The 22,296-nt window shown below is 37.3% G+C and overlaps 2 protein-coding genes across 8 annotated transcripts; one reads left to right on the top strand and one right to left on the bottom strand.

Moving 5' to 3' along the window:
• Window positions 1-1,459: 1,459 nt before the first annotated feature.
• Window positions 1,460-12,923, top strand: SSB (small RNA binding exonuclease protection factor La). Of its 3 annotated transcripts, XM_070045960.1 has the most exons (13): window positions 1,502-1,584; window positions 1,955-2,163; window positions 3,300-3,374; window positions 6,311-6,414; window positions 6,505-6,679; window positions 7,333-7,440; window positions 7,532-7,632; window positions 8,717-8,788; window positions 9,116-9,158; window positions 9,606-9,746; window positions 10,035-10,221; window positions 10,345-10,476; window positions 10,797-12,922. In XM_070045960.1, exons 3-13 carry the CDS (start codon window positions 3,309-3,311, stop codon window positions 10,886-10,888), a joined length of 1,221 nt encoding a protein of 406 aa, XP_069902061.1. In that variant the 5' UTR covers window positions 1,502-1,584; window positions 1,955-2,163; window positions 3,300-3,308; the 3' UTR covers window positions 10,889-12,922. The 3 variants fall into 3 exon arrangements, with proteins under 3 accessions (XP_030708198.1, XP_069902061.1, XP_030708215.1); XM_030852338.3 differs by lacking the exon at window positions 1,955-2,163 and having other exon boundaries at window positions 1,460-1,584; window positions 10,797-12,920; XM_030852355.3 differs by lacking the exons at window positions 1,955-2,163; window positions 6,311-6,414 and having other exon boundaries at window positions 1,512-1,584; window positions 10,797-12,923.
• On the bottom strand, window positions 10,804-21,144 carry METTL5 (methyltransferase 5, N6-adenosine). Of its 5 annotated transcripts, none has more exons than XM_030852392.2 (7): window positions 20,719-21,144; window positions 18,456-18,570; window positions 17,888-18,069; window positions 17,010-17,092; window positions 13,035-13,086; window positions 11,416-11,483; window positions 10,804-10,989 (listed from the first exon to the last, which is right to left on the bottom strand). In XM_030852392.2, exons 1-7 carry the CDS (start codon window positions 20,825-20,827, stop codon window positions 10,951-10,953), a joined length of 648 nt encoding a protein of 215 aa, XP_030708252.1. In that variant the 5' UTR covers window positions 20,828-21,144; the 3' UTR covers window positions 10,804-10,950. The 5 variants fall into 5 exon arrangements, with proteins under 5 accessions (XP_030708252.1, XP_030708257.1, XP_069902063.1 ...); XM_030852397.2 differs by having other exon boundaries at window positions 11,416-11,465; XM_070045962.1 differs by having other exon boundaries at window positions 20,886-21,144.
• Between the last annotated feature and the right edge of the window lie 1,152 nt (window positions 21,145-22,296).

Here is a 22,296-nt window from a genome sequence, read left to right as displayed (position 1 = left end):
CTCTAGGCAGAGTCTGGGTCTTTTCATTCCCACTGCCAAGCTCCACACCAGGACATTAGTAGGCATGTAGTAAATACTATGCTGAACAGCTGAGTGGGCATATGCTGACATGCATATGATTTGCCCTGTTAAATACCTATATTCTCACTGACTTGATCAAAAAGTGAATTAAGTTTTTATTTTGTCTGGTACAAAGTAGAGACTAGATAAATATTTGTTGAGTGGATAAAAGGGAACATGATTCATTTGAATTTAAACTACCTCAGCATAACTCTATTAATTTTTTCTCATTGGCTTAACGTTATGTCTGGATTGAACCTATAACTGAATTTTTTTCCAAATAAATTCATTTGATCTGTTTTGGGACTGCCAAAAAACTCTGAAATCACTTAATAGGCTATTTCACCAATAACATTTTAAATTTTCGAGAAAACTCAAGGGAAAATAGAAGATTGCCTCACCACAAGAAAAAACTCCTTTAAGTGACTAAAACTATTGTGCAAAAAGTATACTAATAGAAAAGGGCTCTTGGGAATTCCCTGGCGGTCCAGTGGTTAGGACTTCGCGCTTTCACGGCCGTTGGCCTGGGATTCAATCCCTGGTGGGGGAACTAAGATTAAAAAAAAAAAGAAGGCGGCTCTAGCAGACCAACAGGCTTCTGCACTAGATGGCCTTTCAGTTTTTTTAAATGACGTTTTTTGTTTGTTTTAAATTAATATATGCTGCTCCTCTTCCTATATGCCACGCACAGTTCCCAGCAAGGTACATATGTTGTATCACATTTAATGCTTACGACAACGGTACGAGGTATAAGATATTTAGAATTGGCCCAATTTTATATGTGAGGGATAGAGAAGTTAAGTAACTTGCCCAAGATCGCACAGCCTGTAAACTGGAGAGCCGTTATTTGAATGCAGGCAGTCTGGTTTCAGAATTCCAGCTCTTTTTTTTTTTTTTTTTTTGGCGGGGCTGCGGATCGTGCGGGATCTTACCTGGACCAGGGATCCAACCGCGTGCCCCCTGCAGTGGGAGCGCAGAGTCTTAATCACTGGACCGCCAGGGAAGTCCTCAGAGTTCCAGCTCTTAAACGATCTACTGTATTGTTTTCTCAACTCTAAGATTCCATGAATTTTTCACTTTTTTAAAATTTTACTTGTCATTTTTTTGAGGGGGAACTATTACGGATAATTAAAACAATTTTTTAAAAAGTATAATCTGAAAAAAGTCAACCACTTCATGTGAATGGACAGCCTAAGGAAGGGCTGGAAATACAAGTTCTGTCCAGAAATACTTAAATATTTAACCTAATATCCTCCAAGGTCCCGCTGGCCATTTTAACCCAAACTCCTCGAACTGAGGGCGGGACTTCTCCGGCCTTGGGAGCCCGCGGCAGCAGCGCATGCTCAGAGCGCGGAGCCGGCTCGGGCCCGCCCGAAGCCCCGCCCACCCTGGCCGCAAGGGCTGCCGGGACAACCCCCATCTTCTTTAGGCGCGTTGGGCAAGCTGGCGGCGCTAGGGATAGGAGACGTCGCTGTCGCTGTTAGTGACCCTGTGGCGCGTCTCTGTGGGACCGGGAACTTAAAGGTGAGCAACTCCAGGTGGCTAAAAAGAAGGTACAAAAGGGTCTGCTTTGCGTAGTGCGCGACGGCGCGTTCCCTTTCCTTGCTGCTTCACGCTGGTTGCGTGCGCTCCTCGCCTTCCTCGCATTCGGGGCGAGCGCCTCGTGGGCCGCAGCCGGAGGCGGCGCGCTGGGCTGGGGAGTGAGGGGCGCGGGCAGCCGCGAGGTGGGGAGCCGGCCTCTGCGTTCCTCACAGGAGCTAGGGTTCCCCCGCACGTGGTTGGGGCACAGGCGACCGAGGGGTTGCTTTGGGACGGGCTGTGGCGGGTTCTTTGGACCCAGGCTGCCCGCATCCCCACTGCGTCTTTAAGGTTTCGTACCTCCACCGCTTTCCAGTGTCGCCGAAAGCGGATGTTTCTGTCAGACTGTGTACGTTTCTGGAGAGGTCGACGTGGGTTAAACGCCGAAGTGTTCCTTGGATCGTGTGGGACAGATTGGAGGCCGGGGAATCGGGGCCGCAGGTGTTCCCCTGGCGTCGCTCTCTTGGGTTTTAATGGTCCTCATTCACTCACATCAAGGCTTCTGAGCGAAATTGGAAAGTGAGGGTAATATTTCACTTCTAGTTGTATGTACATTCTGAGAAAGTATCTCATGAAGTTCCAAAATTGGGTAGGCCAAAGAAGTCTTACAAAGACTAAATAGGTCTTTTATCTCACCCTTTGTTTTATAGGGGGCCCTAGATCACAGTAATAACTTAGGAATTATGATCGGCAGCCAAAGCGTAAGATTGGCCAAATTTTGTAGTGAGATGTTGCACCATAGGAGGGCTTCCAGTGTGCATCCAGGTTGTATTGCATAGCAATTACAAATTGTAAAGCCATGCCTCCAAGAAGTGTACCAGTCATAGTTCATCGCTAGAGTTAATTAATGGCAGATATCCTTGATGAATTCTTTTAAATATACTGTTGTACACGGTGTTTGGATGGTTTTAATGGAGCACTAGAAGCAAGTGATTTGAAGTCAGGGGACTGTTATCCCTAGCAAACCAACTTCACAGCTTTATTTTTTCCTACAATGCTATTGTCAGGGATGTGAAACAGGAAACTGGCTGTAAGGTTAACCATTGTATTAGTAAATTAGTAGGCATATGCCCAGTTTAATGTTGTATTAGTGTCCTCAGGTTCTCAAATGATCATTTTCCTATGTTCCTTATCATTAGCATTTATTTAATCTAACCCTGACTGTATGTAGTGTTTGAATTTTTTTTACCTTAAAGTTTTGATACATAATCTTGTTGATAACAAGTTTTTGGTAAGTCAGCTATGACTAATTTTAAACGAAATTCGGCCCACACCAAACAAGACTGAGATCCACAGTAATATACTGACAGATGATGATCTACTTAAACCTGGTAATGATTGGTAAGTGGTTGAATGGAGATTTTTCCCTCAAAGCTTTCTAGATCAGCTAAATGAAGATAACCACTCACTTTGTTATAGAAGATGGAACAGTGATTTACTGGAAGGGGTGTGGATTATCCATAGATTTTCATCACTACTTTCAAAGTTTTCTTTTGTTGAAATTTGAGAATTGAGTAGAGAAATTGAACCCATGAAATTAAAAATTACTGATTTTTAGGAAAACAGTGGGATATTGATAATTTTAGAACATTCTTTTAATGGTCTTGAGTTTTACGTAAAAAGTAAATAACTTTTTTATGCCAATTTGGGAAATTTTACAGATAGCCAGAATGGCAGAAAATGGTGATAATGAAAAAATGGCTGCTCTGGAGGCCAAAATCTGTCATCAAATAGAGGTATGATTCCTGTGGTATTACACTGCAAAACCAGGCTCTTTGAGAGGAAATTTAGGGCCTCAAAAAAAATACAGATAGACCATTTAATTTCAGTATATTGACCTATTGAACTTTTGGTTTGTCTTTGATTCTTGGAGTTAGATAAACATACAGTAGTATACAGTTTTATATTGGTGGAGCCTGTTTCTGAAACTCAAGAACAAAGACATTTCAAAAGGTAACACTATAGTGTTAGTTAACTTTTTTCTCCTAGTCTATAAAGCGAGGATAATAGTGTACCCTCCTCATAAGGTGGTTGTGAGGATTACATTAGTTCACAAAATGTAAAACATTTGGAATAGTGCCTAGCACATAGTAAAATAATTTTTAAAATCCTTTGTAAAATGCCTTCCCTGTTAAATAGCACTTTATTCTTGCAGGTCCTAGTAGTTTTTCCTGCCCAATTAGGTGTTCTCAGCCATTGTAACTTTTTAAAGGTGTTTTTTTGTTTGTTTGTTTTTTGGGTTTTTCTTTTTTTGGTGGTGTTTTTTCTTTTTTCTTTTTTTGATGTGACCATTTTTAAAGTCTTTATTGAATTTGTTACAATATTCTGTTTTATGTTTTGGTTTTTTGTCCGTGAGGCATGTGGGATCTTAGCTGGAACCTGCAGCCCCTACATTGAAAGACGAAGTCTTAACCACTGGACTACCAGGGAAGTCTCAGCTATTGTAACTTTTAAGAGTATCTGTTTTCTCTTAACATTTTTTTTGAATTTAGGTATTGTATTTAAGTTGGTGCTTTACAGTATCAGTAATGGCTACATGGGAAATTATCTCTTAATTTATGTTTTATATTCTTAATGAGGAACTTAAGATCATATTGTTTGGTGTTTTTTTGCAACTCTCAGAACTTTTTCAAAGTTGCACTTCTCTGTTATTTTAAATTTCCTGTGTTACAGCTTTTTTTTATTAATTTCTTTATAATTGTGAAGAAAACTGTATATAGAAAAAGTTAATAATGTCCCACAACCTGCCACCTCTCAAATCTCACCCTCTTGAGGTAATCAAGGTTAAAAGCCTGATAAATACCTTTTCACAAATTGGTCAGTGCTCACAGTAACATAATTTTTTCCCTTTTCCCCCCACCAAACATAGGATGCATTATGGGGGAGTAGTTTTGTATCATCAGTAATTTACACCATCCCCTATTTGATATGTAGGACATATCCAATTTTTTAGCTGTAGTAATTCTACGATGAATATCTTTATATATAAATGTTACTAAACATGTTTATTGATTTCTCTAAGATAAAATTCCTAGAGGGAGATGTACTGCCTCAAGGGTTATACATGTTTTTTTAGAACTTTTGATGGTTTTTTTTTTTGTGGTATGCGGGCCTCTCACTGTTGTGGCCTCTCCCGTTGTGGAGCACAGGCTCCGGATGCGCAGCTCAGCGGCCATGGCTCACGGGCCCAGCCACTCCGCAGCATGTGGGATCCTCCCAGACCGGGGCACGAACCCGTGTCCCCTGCATCGGCAGGCGGACTCTCAACCACTGGAAGGAAGCCCCCAGAACTTTTGATTTTTGATACTTACTGCCAGTTAACATCTCTACCTGCATGACCATTTCTGTGTTCAGGCCAATACTGGGTATTCTTGTCTTTAGAGTTTTGGCTAAATGCTTTTCATTGCTTTAAATTGCATTTATTTGGTTAATAGTGAGCTTGAACTTTTTAATGTTTATAGTATATTTTTATTTTTAGTAATTAAAAAAAAATGTCCTTTACTGGGACTTCCCTGGCAAACAAGTGGTTAAGACTCCATGCTTCCAATGTAGGGGGCACGGGTTCCATCCCTGGTTGGGGAACTAAGATCCTGCATGCAGTGTGGTGTGGCCAAAACAAAAGTGTCCTTTACTCATTTTTCTATTAGGGTTTTCAGAGGTTTTTTTTCTTCTTTGTTGATTTATAAGAAGTATTAATAAGCTTTTGTGTTTGTCTTTTACTTTTTATGCTACTTTTGGCATTCCAAGTAGTCACACCTGAGTCTTTTCATGTATACTTTTTTCTTTGTCTTTATACTAAGGAAGAGTGCTTCTGTGCTTAAATTAGGTAAATACTCACCCAATTTTTTTTTAACCTCTTTATTGGAGTATAATTGCTTTACAATGGTGTGTTAGTTTCTGCTGTATAACAAAGTGAATCAGCTATACATATATCCCCATATCCCCTCCCTCTTGCGTCTCCCTCCCACCCTCCCTATCCCACCCCTCTAGGTCACAAAGCACCGAGCTGATCTCCCTGTGCTATGCAGCTGCTTCCCACTAGCTAGCTATTTTACGTTTGGTAGTGTATATATGTCCATGCCACTCTCACTTCATCCCAGCTTACCTAATTTTTTAACTTTTAAATTTTTCTATTTTTTAAAAAATTAGAGTGATTAATCAGATTATTGTAGTTTCTTAAATTTAACAATCTGTTCTTTCCACACTGACTTGAAATAAGAGGCTTTTCATATACCAAATCCTTAAATATGTTTTTGTTTTAAGGCTTTCTAATCTGTTGTCACATCTGCTAAATATATTGTTTCAATAATTATTTTTAGTTTTATCTTTCTGTTAATATGTATTATAAATATTACAGTGTATTTAAGAGAAAATGTTTATTGCCAGGTTTTGTTTTTTTTTTTAATATTTATTTATTTTGGCTGTGCCGGGTCTTAGTTGTGGCATGGGGACTTCTTAGTTGTGGCATACCTGTGGGATCTAGTTCCCTGACCAGGGATTGAACCTGGGCCCCCTGCATGGGGAGCATGGAGTCTTACCCACTGACCACCAGGGAAGTCCCACCAGTTAAGTTTTTACATGTATTTTTAAGACTAGGACTTGGTGATGTAGTGGTAATTTTTTATACTCAATATTATACAGTGCTCTGCAATATACTGTAATTATCTTGCAGTATTATTTTGGTGACTTCAATTTGCCACGCGACAAATTTTTAAAGGAACAGATCAAACTGGATGAAGGCTGGGTACCTTTGGAGATAATGATAAAATTTAATAGGTAAAGACCTTTTTTAAATTATAAGATTTTCTGCTAACAGCAAGTGCTACTACTAAGTTTTACAATGCTTTTATATATATATTTTTGCAGGTTAAACCGTCTAACAACAGACTTTAATGTAATAGTAGAAGCATTGAGCAAATCAAAGGTGGAACTTATGGAAATAAGTGAAGATAAAACTAAAATTAGAAGATCTCCAAGCAAACCCCTCCCTGAAGTGACTGATGAGTATAAAAATGATGTAAAAAACAGATCTGTTTATATTGTAAGTGGGCCTTTAATGCATTTAATTATATCTTAAATTTATTTAGAAAGCACATAAGGTGGATAAGAATAAGAGCTCAGGAATCATAGCTTCACCACTTACTGTATATCCTTGGGCAATATTCTTAGCCTCTGTAAGCTTTATCTTCATAAATGGGGATAATATTTTTTACCTTATAGAACTGTTGTGAGAATTAAATGAAAAAACCCATATAACATTGGACAAAATCTTTGACATACATATTGTAAGTACCCAGTGCACATCAACAGTTCTTACTTATCAACAGCTAAACTTGTTAGCTGTTTTATTTAGCACATTAATTTTTAAGTAGATTTTTTTATTCTGCAAAAATTCAGACATACAGAAGTAGATTGAATATATAATGTACCATTATCCAACTTCAACAGTTACTAACGTGATTAATCTTGTTTTATCTTTGGCCTATCTGGATTATTTTGAAGTGAATCCCAGATAAACGAGTCATTTCTATTGCACTGGTCAACAATGGCTCTTAACCAGAGCTATTAAACATTTAAGAGACAGAGAAAGAGAGATATATATATCCTCGCTTCATTTCAAGACAAAATAAATCAGAATTTCTGACAATCGTTTACTTGAGTTGTCATTTGTACATTTCTTCCTACTCTTCACAGAAAGGCTTCCCAATTGATGCAACCCTTGATGACATAAAAGAATGGTTGGAAGATAAAGGTCAGGTACTAAATATTCAGATGAGAAGAACATTGCACAAAGCATTTAAGGTATGGTTGTATGATGTAACAGACATTTTCTAGTAGAAAAATACTTGGGATGTAACTAAAAAAACCCCAACTTTTCTTCCACTTCTAATAGGGATCAATATTTGCTGTATTTGATACCATTGAATCTGCTAAGAAGTTTGTTGAGACCACTGGCCAGAAGTACAAAGACACAGACCTGCTAATACTTTTCAAGTAAGTCAACTTGCTGATTTTTTTTTTTTGGCCACTTAGTTGTCTGGAATTGACACACTGGGGTAAGGAGTATAGCATAACATTCCCTACAGTAAGACCAGTATTTTTAGTATCCTTAGGCATCCTTTGAGAAATGCTTGAAGTTTGCTCACTGGAACTACTAGTCCTTTGAGACTGTAAGGAAGTGTTAGGACCTTTTCAAGCACGTAATAAGGGAGGTTAAGTTTTAGTACTTATTTTGCATGTGAAACTTATAGTTAGGCTTGATGATAAAATCTGAGCTTTTGGTGTGGTTAGAGAATAAATCACTGTACAATTTTTTTATCTATTCTCGTAATCTATATATGCCTGTATTTTTATACAGTACAAAGGATTATTTAATAGAGATTTGAATCACATTCTTGGTGTGTGTGTGTGCACGCACCTGTGTGTCTAAAAATTAGGACAAACCAGGACATTTTCATGATATGGTTGTAGGGCCATAATCCCCTACTTTTGCATTGCACGGTCTTCTAAATGCTGTATACTAAATCTGATGGACTTAGAGATGCACAGTGATAAATCATGCTGTCAGTGTTAAACTCTCAGAAAGATTTTTTTAACTTGTGATTTTCATAATTGCTCTTATTCTTGGGTCTCAGGGATTTCAGAATTTTTGCTTTTGTGAAATTAACACTAAAAAACTATGAAGCAAAGTAGTTGCATAACTTTTGGTATACTTTCTCTTTTCTATACATGAAAAATGAAAATCAGCATGAGATTCTTAGCGAATATAGGGTTTCTTTTTTGTGGTGATGAAAATGTTCTGAAATTCATTAGTAGTGATGATGTACAATTCTTAATATACTAAAAGTCATTGAATTATATGCTTTAAAAGAATGAATTTTATGGCATGTGAATTCTTTCTTAGTAAAGCTGTTATTTTAAAAAATAAGAGTGACTTCCTTAATGTATTTTGAACTTATAGGTAATTTTGTTGAGAATGTAACATTCATTCTTGTGCGATGTCTTAAATCATTCAATGTAATTTGCAGTCCTCTTTGTTCTCACGAACTTATTAGGCTTTATATTTTGTGTCCTTCAGGGAAGATTACTTTGCAAAAAAAAATGAAGAAAGAAAGCAAAATAAAATCGAAGCTAAATTACGAGCTAAACAGTAAGTATGTTGAGCTAATCATAACATTTTAGTTCCTTAAAGCTTTGACAGGTAAAATTATTGGTTCTGGGAAGTGAGGCTGATGATGAGCTCTGAAATGAGTACAGTAGGCCTTTCTTTTGCTAATAAAACATTGAGGTCTTAAGCTGCCTTGATAATCTTGGGGCCACATTGCGTTGCACTGTAGCATCAGACAGTCAGAAAGCCTAAGGACTGGCTTTGGTTATTAAGTAGTTTAGTCATCATGCTTAAGGTTAACTTTATCAGGGTTTAATTTTCTCATACATGAAGTAAATGGAAACGTTCTAATGATATTTTTACTTGTAGAGAGCAAGAAGAAAAACAAAAGTTAGCAGAAAATGCTGAAATGGTACGTATATATTACTAAGAAATCTGTAATTCAAATTTAGGAGAATAAAAAACCTGGGGACTTTTTAAAGAACATATGTAAGCAAGTCTACAGTTGTCATAGCACTGAAGCATTAGCCAAATATTGCCTAAAATTGTTACTTATTCAGCGCAGTAAGATTTATATAATAACTATTATTTGCTGGAGAAGTTAAAATCAGAAGCCATTGTAGAACAAAGGATGATAAAGGAAAATGCACCAACTACTTAAACTATTTAAACTTATACTACTTCAAAACAGCATTTTAGTTTCTAGCTTATTCCTTGTATGTGTGTGTGTGTGTGTGTGTGTATATATATATATATATGTATGTATGTATGTATGTATAGAGAGAGGGAGAGGGAGGTATATGCCATTTCTGGTTTGTGGTTGCTTTTAAGAAACTTACCACCTTATATATTTTTATAGAAATCTCTAGAAGAAAAGATTGGCTGCTTGCTGAAATTCTCGGGGGACTTAGATGATCAGACGTGTAGAGAAGATTTGCATATCCTTTTCTCAAATCATGGTGAAATAAAATGGATAGACTTTGTCAGAGGAGCCAAAGAGGTTTGGAAATATTCATATGCTTTTAACCACTCAGTTTAAAAATTCATAGAAACTTATCTTTTAGAAGATGACATTAGTAGAAGAAAGCAATTTTTTGTTAGTATGTTTATGAAAATAGTTTCTACTTGGTCATTTACTTTGTTTTATTATTGCTGTAACTGGATGTGATGTCTGATATTTTCTGAATTGTGCTATAAATAACTGTTGGAATTAGTGACTTCAAGTTTTTTAATAACTTCCTGATGTTCAGTAAAATTCCCTGGCCTTTGTTTTCTGTCTTTGGTGTAGGGAATAATTCTGTTTAAAGAAAAAGCTAAGGAAGCACTGGATAAAGCAAAAGATGCAAATAATGGTAACCTACAATTAAGGAACAAAGAGGTCACCTGGGAAGTACTAGAAGGAGATGTGGAAAAAGAAGCATTGAAAAAAATAATAGAAGATCAACAAGAATCCCTAAACAAGTGGAAGTCAAAAGGTCATTAATTCTGATTTTCTTTGACTATTTAACTCATTTGCTTGGGTAAAAATTTTAATTGGTGGTAAAAGACATTGATGAGAGGTTTAAAACATTACGGATTTCTCAATTTTGTCTCTACAGGTCGCAGATTTAAAGGAAAAGGAAAGGGAAATAAAGCTGCCCAGATTGGGTCTGCTAAAGGAAAAGTACAGTTTCAGGGCAAGAAAACTAAATTTGACAGTGATGATGAACATGATGAAAATGATGCATCTAGTAAGTTTTTTAAAGTCCTTTGGTACTTTGATGAGAAATTATTTGTGGGAGAGAACAGCAATGTGGTTTTACAACTTCTGTGTAAGTGATGTTCTCAGATTGTGATTGACCTTGGTTATGCTATTTTACATGTGGAAAACAAAGATGTTGGGAAGCTAAGTTTAGAGAGCCAGGTCCGTACTAAAGGAAAAGCGTTTTCTCATTGGTGTAGGAAAGTTGTTGCTAATCTGTTTAAACAATTATTTTTTATAGTTATGCTTAGTATTAAAATAGAGCAATGCTTACAGTGAACTTAATGAAAATTAATTGTCATTGTATAGGGCCAGAGAAAAGAGCAAGAGAAGAAACAGACAAAGAAGAAGAACCTGCATCAAAACAACAGAAAACAGAAAATGGTGCCGGAGACCAGTAATTTAGTAAACATTTTTTATTCATTTTAATTAGATTTTAAGCTGCTTTTGTCTCTGGAGGCTTTTAAAAAGAAAACCGAATTAGGTCCACTTCAATGTCCACCTGTAAGAAAGGAAAATTTTTTTGTTGTTTAACTTGTCTTTTTTTGTGGTTGTTATTGTTATCAAAATGAGTATTTTTTTATGTATAATTCTGTTTGTGTTCTTTCAGATTATCCAAATATCAAAAGAAACATCCTTCCACTAAATTGCCTTTGTAATATGAGAATGTATTAGTACAAAGTAATAAAATGTATACTGCATAAAAATAAAATTAGTTTATTTTTTATTTTTGTGCCCAAAGTATTTGAGAATTTATCTTAAACCAGCATATTGGCTGTTGTGGTTATAGGCCCATCCCAGAGTTAAGTATTTATCTTCTAGGCTGGCTTTCTGTATTCACTCAAACAACTTGATAACATTAGAAGTAATTACTTACTGTGAAGTTTTTTAGTACTGAATGTAGATAAACTAGAATCAAGAGACTTACTGATTTTCTTTTATGAAACTTGTATGATGCCGGCAGGTCATATCGTAGCTCTACAAAACAAAAGCCACCTAAGGGTAAAAATTATACTTCCAAACATTTACGGCCCTTGACTTAAAAAAAAAAAAAGAAAAAAATTAAGGAAGTACTAAATGCTGATAAGCCAAACATTTCAGAGCTGTCACTTAATTTATCCAGGACTGATTGATTTGATATATCCCCACAATAAGCCATGGCAAACAGCCTGGCATTTGTTTTGATCATTTTTTTATATCAAAATTTGAGATTATGGGGAAGAGTATAGAAGGTTAACAAGTGGTCAGAGTGTATCCCATGAAAATATGATCATATCTTCCTATTTTTAATTTCCTAAATAATCTATAGCTACCAATTGCACAACAACCATGCTTATTTTAAAAATTCCCGGTTTGGATTTTAGTAATGGTAGTAAGTAGCTAATTATTTTCTACTGAGCTCTCAAATGAAAAACCACTTTTCATATTCTTTTCTTCTAAAGGATAATGTAGGTTCTCAAAACTTAGCACTGATCAACTTTAGAGGGATGGCAGTAAGTCTACCTACCTATGCTTCATATTTTGCAACAAATTCTAACTCTCTAAATCACAGCTTTCAACTTTTAATGTGCAATCAGATCACCTTCAAATCAAATCAAATCCTGTTCAAATGCAGATTATAATTCAGTAGGTCTGGGTGCATCCTGAAATTCTTCAAGTCTGACAAGCTCCCAAGGGATGTCGATGCTGATGGTCCACATTTGAGGACCACACTTGGAGTAGCAAGGCTCTGGCCTGGTGTGCTACTACTGGAACTGTTCTAAGGTCTGCATGTTGCATATTATAATACCTTAAACTAGGTAAGGAGTGACAATACTGAATATACTAGGAAGACAGACTTTTACACATTACATTACTAATTATTATGAAGGCAATAGATCTAGTTATGTGGTTAACACTATTAGTACTAATCCAGTCAGTTTATTATTGTGTAAAATAATTTCCCCCTTATTGTACTCTTATTTCAGGCTTTTCAGAATTACTTGGATTATAGTTAGCTTCTAGTTACATGCTTTTCCCATTTTGATGTTTGTGAATATTATCCAGTTTACTAATAAAAATGTATCAAACATGATTTACATCATGTGGCTGATGATATTCTATCCCCCACTAAAAAAATTAAAAGCTTCATGTTATTTGACTCCAGGGACAATTAGAAAGTTGAAATAGAAGGGTAATCCAGGCATAATCTGGTGGTATTTTCCAGGAATGAATTTCAAACTAAGGCCTGACAAACTCTAAGCCCAAGCTCTTAAGTCACTGTGATGATTATAAGGTTCTGTCTGAGCCTGGAAAGAACAAATACTTGGGTGCCATTAAAAATTTTCAGTAAAATGCATAAATTGGGACAGTCTTGGGCAAACATTGATACCCTGCCTTTACTCCGTTTCCAACCCACTACCAACCACACACATTTTGCCACACTAAAATACATGTTCTACAATATCTTTTCTCAGCACATGTAAAAATTCTGGTTAGGCTAATGCCTGTTGGCCTTCTTAGATAATTAGAGTTGAGATTTGTTTATGAGAAACATAATTGTCTTACCTGCAATAATATCTATCTTGATTTTCCATTCTGCAGCTTTCTTTTGAATATGCTGAACATAAAATAACATGTTAATGTGAGCTGATCTTTAAAGTTTTTTAAAAATTGCTTTTTACTAATACTTGATATTCAAGCTTTTAAAATTTCATTAGAATTTAATTTAAATTAGAATTTTCATTAAAATTTTTTCAACTGGATGAATATTTTGAAAATACAAAACCAAGCCATTTAATGATCTGAGCCAAATTACATAATTAAATTCAAGTAATAAAGCTATAATTTCAGAAGTGCATCAAAGTAAATAATGTACTCATGGTTTCTGCAGCGTTATTTCATCAATATATACAGGTATCCTAGAAACCATTCAGCAGAGATCTATGTCCATGAGCAATTCAGTGGCAGTATGGTACAGAGGTTAAGGACATGGTTTCTGGAACCAGACAGCCTGCATTTGAACTGAAGCTCTATTAGCTATGTAACCCTGAGCAAATTACGCATTTTTTGTGTGCCTCAGAGGTTCCCTCATCCGTTAAATGAGGATGATAATGATATCTCATCAGATTGTTGCAGAATGTGAAAAGTGCTTGGAACTGTGGTGGCATACAGAGCAAGTACTAAATGTTACCTATTTATAGGTCTAAGAATTTTGAACCAGTTCATAAAATTTTTGATTACTAATTTGTTATAAAAATTGCTTTATGAATTAAAATATATACACAACACTCCAACATTAATAAAAATGGGGAAAAAAGTTGCCCATAATCCCCTAAGTAAATTTTATGCATAATTTTCTAGAACTACTGTAGTAGAGATAGCAATATTTGGTATAAGCATTTTGTTCATGTTGGTAGTGTTCACAGTACTCAAACTGATGGATAAAATACTCAATTATCCCTATGTTTGAGGTTCAAATATTTCCATCATAAACAATACTGACAATATGTTTGTGCTTGTAGTCTGTTCTTGAATTTAATAAATAATCCCAGTTCTGGGCATATTTTTCCCCCTACTTTGAGATCTAAAATTTCTGTATAAGGATATAGACTTTAATACAAATATTGTAATTTAATGGAATACTAGGATCTTGGTAAATTTTTGAGAAATAAAGTATGATGACATTTCTTTGCTATCTGAGCCCTAAGATTAGTGAAAGAGGTTTTAGATGTTAGATTATACAATGGAATGTGGTTGGTTCTGGCAGAGATGTCAAAGAATAAATGGGGTAAGCTTGGGATAAACACTGAAAGAACAGTGCCTGGCCTACTACCTACTTTGCTTTAACTATAAGCCAAGAACTAAATTCTCACAATGCCTAATGAAAGAAGATATGGCAACAGCCGTAAGAGTCATCCAGATTATTAACATATCTGCCAAGATATGCTTATATTTTACCTAAGTATTTCTATCAAAAAATTCTATCAAATGCACCTCTATTATGAATAGAGGGACAAGCACTTTTAAAAGACAACGGTCTACAGTTAAGGGGTCTGAGGTTAGCTTCAATAACAATGTTACTAGTTATATAGAATACTTAAAACAAGCAAAATTATCACAAAGCTTAGAGCAGATATATCTACAGCATAAACTAAGGACTGTCTTAGTATTAGAAGTTCATTCATTATCATACCTCCTTCACAGTATGCACAATACACACCAGATTAATTTCTCAAATTATTTAGTTGCTGTGCTAATGGAAATACTTCTACACTGCCAAAATAAAAATGGACTTAAGTAAATATTTGCTTAAAATTCTATTAAGCGGATCCAAGACAGTGCTGATACTGCTGCCTCCTGGTGGTGGAACATGGCAATACCAAACAGTGAAGATGGGAGTTCCTTGACTACAGGAATTCATTCAATTAATTAGACTTTGCTGCTTAACTGCACTTTTTATTGGCATATTTTACTTGGTTTGCATGAACTGTATATCAGTAATATAAAATTTATGTTATGCCAAACTGCAGAAGAGTTCATAGCAGGCCTGACTGCTTATCCTTAGAAAGGTCTACATGTTAAGTTTGGCCTTTGGCTAGAGTATGGGAACTTAGATTTTGGGAGAGTTTCCACTCCCCATCCCTTAATAATAGTGGCTCACTGTGCTTAAAATGTTTATGGTGAGTACCTGTTTTGTTACTGGGAGTCTGGAATTTGGGTATGTGCCAGGCAGGGGGTGCCTATGTGATGAGTACCCAATAAACACCCTTGGCACCAAGATTCCAATGACCTTCCCTGGGTGACAACATTTCACATGCCTTGTCACAAAACTTCTTTTCTGGAAGAATTAAGTGCATCCTGTATGACTTCACTGGGAGAGAACTCTAGAAGCTTGCACCTGGTTTCTCCTGGACTGTGACCAATGCACCTTTCCCTTTGCTAATTTTGCTCTGTATCCTTTAGCTATAATAAATCCCAGTCAAGAGTATGATGATATGCTCAGTCCTATGAGACTTCCTTGTGAATCATCAAACCTGAAGATGATCTTGGGGACTTCCTCAACACAGGCTTTTTAGATACCAATAATTCCTGGTGTTTGTTTTCACTTACTGAATGGGGATTTATTTACCAGTAAAGTCATGTTGTGTTCTGCTCCTTACCTGCAGGTACCACTACTAATTGTTTAACAGTATACAGGCATACCTCGGAGATATTACAGGTTTGGTTCCAGACCACCGCAATAAAGTGAGTATCACAAGAGTGAGTCACCTGAATTTTTTGTTTCCCAGTGCATATAAAGGTTCTGTTTACACTATACTATAGTCTATTAAGTGTGCAATACTTTATTGCTAAATAATGCCAAAACAATTATAATAATATCAAAGATTACGGATCACCATAACAAATATAATAAAAAAGTTGGGAATACTGCAAGAATTACCAAAACATGACACAGAGACACAAAGAGAGCAAATGCTATTGGAAAGATGGTGCTGACAGACTTGCTTGATGCAGGGTTGCCACAAACCTTCAATTTGTAAAAAATGCATTATCTACACAATGCAATAAAGCAAATGGCAATAAAACAAGGTATGCCTGTATATATTTTTAGCTATGTAATTTTATATATTTTTAAAGGTTATTAGATTACCATATATTCATAATTTGTTTCCAACTGAATTCAAGTATACTGCACTTATACAAATAAAAGATTTTTCCTACAAAACTACTTTAAAATCTCTTAATACGTGTCTGATTTAAAATAACAGCTAACATGACAATTGCCAGACACTATTTAAGTGCTTTATAAATATTAACTCATTTAATTCTCACACCAACCCTGCAAAGTATAAGGTGCTCGTAGTTCCTCATGATGTAAGAGTATAGGTGAGTATAGGTGAGTACAGGGTAGGTGACGAAAATGAACTCAAGTACCTTGACCAAGAGAAGACAGCTGGGAAGTAGCAGAGTTCAGATTTGAATCTAGGTAGGCTGGCTCTATAGTCTGTGTTCTTGATCACTATGTTAAACTGACACTAAAAAAAGGTACCACCCCACCCCCAATTTTCTGGAATACATCCTACACAGCCTTATGTGTTATGTGCTGACAGTGAAGAACAATGGAAGAAGTGGGTTCTGAACTCAGATCAGTTTAGCCTCCCAGGCTCAGTGTTCTGAAAAACCAGGCCACCCTTGCCTCCCTTATGCACACCAGGCCACACCAGGACACTGGGATGCACCAACCAGGGCTTACGCAGGCAAACAAGGACATACTGGAACCACCGTTACACCTACTCCTCTATTCCTGAATTATATAATCACTCTCCTGTTAACAGCTCCTGCCTGAACAAACCTTTGACAAAATAAAGCTAATCACAAATGCTAGCTAGTTAAAGGGAAAATTTATTTTCTAAGTGCCAGATGTTTTAAAAGTTCAGGAGAATTAGATACCCTGGTATTTAGTATTCACAGTAAATCCTTAAAATACTGTCATGAATTTAAAAATAAATGACACAGAATATTATGATGATTTGAACTTACTTCTCTAGTTGAGGATTTGTGTAAAGAATATACTGCTGTTCTTGCCATTTCCAAAGCAGTCTTCAGAAAGGCCATATCTGTCCCTGTTAAGAGTAGAAAAAGCCCCTATTTACATTATATACCTGTTATCAAAATAGAAGATTAAAGGAATACTAGGTATTTAGAAACATTTTTTTCCAAACTCCAAAATAGCCATTTCAAATTCTGTAACAAGACAGAGTACAAATAACCAAGATATCTAAATATCTTTTAAGGTTGATGGAATAAAACCAGAATTATACTGTCCCATTTAAATAAGGCTAAAGTAAAAACTTTAATATTATATTCCAAATTAACAACTTTCAAAGAGGGCAGAAGCGAACAAGTAAAGTAGTAATCAGAATGGTGGGGGCAGGTGGAGGGAGAATTTTTTAAACTATGCGTGTCTTTTCCTCTTCTTACTGACTTCTTACCCTCCTTGCCCCCAAAATACATAAAATAAACAGCCACAGTGAATCACTGTTACTGATGGACACATGTTGAAACCTTCAAATGTTGAGACATTAAAAAGAGGTTCTAAAAATATAAAAGCCTTTATAGGATTCATACTCATTCATAAGGGTTAGGTAAATCATTCTAGAAAGCAGATGAAGAATAAGTAATAAGTGGATAAATTTGTTCATTTAGCACAAACTTATGAAAACAAAGATTGAAAAATTCAATTCCCTAGCCATGCATTAAACAAACTGAAATTCAAACTGTAGTAACTATACAGGTAAGAGATTGGTTTATTTAATGAACAGTGATAAAATCACTTAACCCAAACAATCAATGAGAAAATGGTTTTTAAAACTTGCTTTTCTACAAAGACACCAGTACACATGATTCTTATTACTAACCTTTATTATTTTTGGTCCCAAAGGGAGGATTCATAATTACTGTATCAAATGACTTGGACATTCTGTTAGATAATGAGCACACGTCACACTGAACCATGTCAACATTTGTTAACTCAAACTCTTCTACATTCCTATTAAATATTTCCAATGCATCTTCATCTATGTCAAATCCAACACACAACCTATAAATATAAAACACAAAGTGACTACTACTTAAAGCTCCCCAGTCAAAACAACAACAAAACCAAAACCATGTACCTTTTTAACCCAACTGACCAAGTGACAGTGAGTGTTGTCTTTTAACAGCATGATTTCCCAAACTGTCAGGGGTTGGAAAATTGGGTTCATATAAAAAAGGGGCATATGACTTCTGCTGTTACTGTTTTTTGTTGTTTGTTTTTTTTTTTAGTTTGTTTTGATGTTCTGCCCATTCTAAATGTACTCAGTATTAGATTCTTGCTCCTCTCATCTCACACTATAGAGTCCCATAAATATAAGTCAGTTGATTTTATTTACTCTTCTTATTAAAACCATCCCATACCCAAATAGTATGTACTGGATCACATACCCTGCTCCCAGCATTGCAGTTCCGATGCTAAGCACTCCACAGCCACATCCTAGATCTGCAACCACTTTATTTTCAATGTCATCATATGTGTTATGAATTGTATAGAGCATACATGCTGAATGATCAAAAAAAAAATATTAAGGAATAAGTAGGCAAGTTGATGAACAAAATCCAATTTGTGCAAATGACTCTTTGTAAAACAATTTCTTATCTTTCATTATTTAGACCTCCCCTATATCGTGTTCCAGATTATTAAAAAAATAGTAAGGTATAATAACTTGGTACGTAGTAAGGATAATAACACATACCAGTGGTTCCACCAAACTAGTCTCTGCTGACAATGCCAAGAATGACAAAACTTTGAGGTAAAATGAGAAAAATAAGGTCAAAATGTTTTATTTTTTCTCAACCTGTTCAAAACATTGCCATACACATATACATATATCAGTTTTTCTTTGATGTTGAAATTTCACTTTTATGAAAGGATGGTAAGAGTAAATAGGTTTAAAAAATTTCTTTCCTTGGACTTCCCTGGTGGCGCAGTGGTTGAGAGTCTGCCTGCCGATGCCGGGGACGCGGGTTCATGCCCCGGTCCGGGAAGATCCCACATGCCGCGGAGCGGCTGGGCCCGTGAGCCATGTCCGAAGGACCTGCACGTCTGGAGCGCTCCGCAACGGGAGAGGCCACAGCAGTGAGAGGCCCGTGTACCGCAAAAAAAAAGAGAAAATCTTTCCTTGTCAAAATATAGACCTGGGAACCCTATGTCAGTTTCCAAAATTGTTGTGAAATTTTACTGATCTTTGAAATCTGTAAGTATGGGAACCACTAATACTGAACAAGCATTAACATTAAAACAGAACTTTTTTTGCAGCAAGTTTGTCACCATAACACAGGTACTGTAAGTTCAAGCTAGAATGGGAAAGGAAAAGACCTACATCCATAATATAGCCTTTAGACGCATATATTCACACATATATATTCATGATCTACAGACACATGTATCAACTAATGAGACCTGATAAGAGAACTACTGAGGAGCAGAACAGAAGCTGCTGAGATGAGAAAGGGATCTTTCAAATACACGAAGGTTGGGGCTATACTGAAGGTTAAGCATGAGTAACTTCACTGATAACCTCCCTGTGGATATCTGAACCCACCAAGGGCTGCTGGCCATCACTGATGCCCCAGGATCCAGACGTTTTATCAAAAACACAATTACAGGGATGTGTCAGGCTGACTGTGCTGTTCTGATTATTGCTGCAGGTGTTAGTGACTTTGAAGCTAGTATCTCAAAGAATTAGCACAACCATGTGTATATTACACACTGGCTTTGAAACAACTGATTGTTATTTGGGGGAAAAAAAAAAAAGGATTCCACTAAGAAACCCTGCAGCCAGAAGACATTAAAGAAATCATTATCTAAATTGAGATAACTGGTCTTACCTCAGACACAATTTTGTGCAATTTTTGGTTGGAATTTTGGTTCGAATTATGACAATATGTAAGTGCAGGTATACTTTTTCCTTGACTTTCTTTGGCAGCTTAGAAACAGAACTATGTTGAAGTTAGGGGGACTCCTCCTTGCAGATGTTCCCAACAAAATTAATTTTCCTAAGACTCCCTCAATGACTTTGGTAATATGTTTATTAAATATAAATGGTTTTTCCTGTGTTCTTTTACTTCCAGTATCAATCTCTCACATCAAGCAACACTGCTGATTCTCTGATCATTTGTTAAAATTGAAATGCATTCTCATCTTTAACATAGCACCTATTATGGATCTGTTAAAACTCAGTCCTTCCACTACCAACTCTAGTAATTCATTTCCAGGGCAGAGTATAACGCGTAGGAATCCTCGTACTGGCAATTCGTTACACCGGGAAATGGATCCTTATTTAGCAAGTATTTACTGAGCTCCTGAGTGGTACCAGGAACTCTTCTAGGCTCTGGGAATTGTGTGAAAAAGACCAGCACATTTTTGTCCTCAAGGAGTTAATAGTGTAATAAGATTAACAAACACATTAAAAAGTGTCTGACAGTGTTGAGGGGTATGCAGAAAAACAAACAGTAAAACGATAGAGTGTCTCGTGCTTGGGATGTTTTCAGGTGCCATGTCAAGGAAGTCCTCTCTAACGCAACATGAAATCTTAGAGCAGAATTCCTCTAGACTTTCTCTGTATCCAAATAACTGTTCTATTTTCACAATGGAATGGGTAGACAGGACTAACCTGCGAGACAAGGGCATGGTCAGCTGCCGCCCTACCTGCAATGTGCGGCCTGGTTGGATACTGTTCTAGAAGGAGCTTGGGCTTTTCGAATCCATCCACTTGTTGCAGGCGACTCTCTAGTTCCTTAAGCCTTAATTTCTTCATGTTTTAAAAAGGGTGCGTTCGCAGGGTTTAACGGCGCTGGATCTGCAGAGAAACCTACTTCACCTGGATCTCCCCGCCAACTCCGATGCCCCGCCCCTTTTTCAGGGCCGCGGGCTGAGGGCCAGGCTGGGAACGCAGGGCGCGAAAGGTACACCCGGCTCAGGCGGTTCTCGCTCTCCTTCCCGCGCCAGCGGTGGGCAGAGTCCCCGACCAGCCTTCGGTCCGCCTCCAGGGTGCCCCGCGCTGATACTGGACTGGAGTCGCCGAGGGCTCCTCATGCCGCGTCTCCGCCCTTCCACAGGCTGCTCTCGCCTCGCCCGGGACCGGAAGCGCCGTCACGCACGCGCACACGCGTCCGCCATCTAGCGGCCCCACGCCGAGCTGCAGCCGCGGCCCCGCGCACGGGTTCCGATGGCAGCCGAGCGCTTCCTTCGCCTCCACAGCGGTGCGGTCGGCACCCAAAGGAAAGCCCGCCTTTCTCGCCCCGCAGGGGCCGGCCCCTGCCACCTGTCGCGTGGCCACTACCGCCTAGTGTTTCCTTGAGTACCGTCAGGTCCTTGAAGGAAGTGGGGAGAAAGAGGGTGAAGGTGAGGGTGAAAGTCACGGTCGATTTGTTTTAATGCCCACTGTGGTCCTTTCTGCCTCCTGTCTCCCAAGCTCCCTCTCAAAGAGTAGCAATCTCCACTCACCTTTGCTTTCTTTGCCAGTCGCATGCCCTACTTTGTTTCCCTCTTTTTAGGTCAACTGTGTCACTTACCTCAGCTCTTACAGCGTGGTGATGTCCGAGAAGCCCAAGCAAGAGAGAGTTTAGATTAAGGAATGGGAAGTGGTGTCAAATGCTGGAAAGAAGTTAGAAGCTTTCATAGAGTAGGAGCAGAAGCTGAGTTGTCGCGGTTGGAGAACTAAATGGAAGTTAACTAAATGGAAGTTAAGGAATTAGAAAGAGTAAATGGGAACAATTCTTAAGAAAAGTGGCTAAGAGGAGTGAGAATGGCTGATGCTTAGTAAGGTTGGGGGAAGTTATTTATTTATTTATCTTTTAACTGATAGAAGGATTTGTGAACATACCTAAATTCAGACAGAATAGAGGGAGTTGAAAGGCAGGGGTTCAAAACGCAAGAAAGAGGATATTGGATGGAGTTAGGATCCTGAAAAGGAATGATCCAGTGCTTAAGTGAAAGGATTGCCTTTAATTTGGGGAATGGACCCTTCTTTTCATTATCAAAGGAAGGGGAAAAAAAGGAGTGGTGGATGAGGATGAAGTAGAGTGGTGTCTGAGGCTGCTACGTCCTCTGAAAAACAGAATTCAAAGTTATTTGTTATGAGGATTAAACGAGTTAGTACATGTAAAGTTCTTAGCGCATAAAGTTAGTACATAAAGTTCTTTGTCACATAACAAATGCCCAGTAAATGTTTGGTGGTGGTGGTATCTGTTGAGAGGAAGGAGCTAGAGTGAGCAGTTTGAGCTA

The sequence above is a fragment of the Globicephala melas genome, chromosome 7 (genome assembly GCF_963455315.2).
Source record: "Globicephala melas chromosome 7, mGloMel1.2, whole genome shotgun sequence".
Classification (NCBI taxonomy): domain Eukaryota; kingdom Metazoa; phylum Chordata; class Mammalia; order Artiodactyla; family Delphinidae; genus Globicephala; species Globicephala melas.
This window is presented reverse-complemented; position numbering and strand designations above follow the sequence as displayed.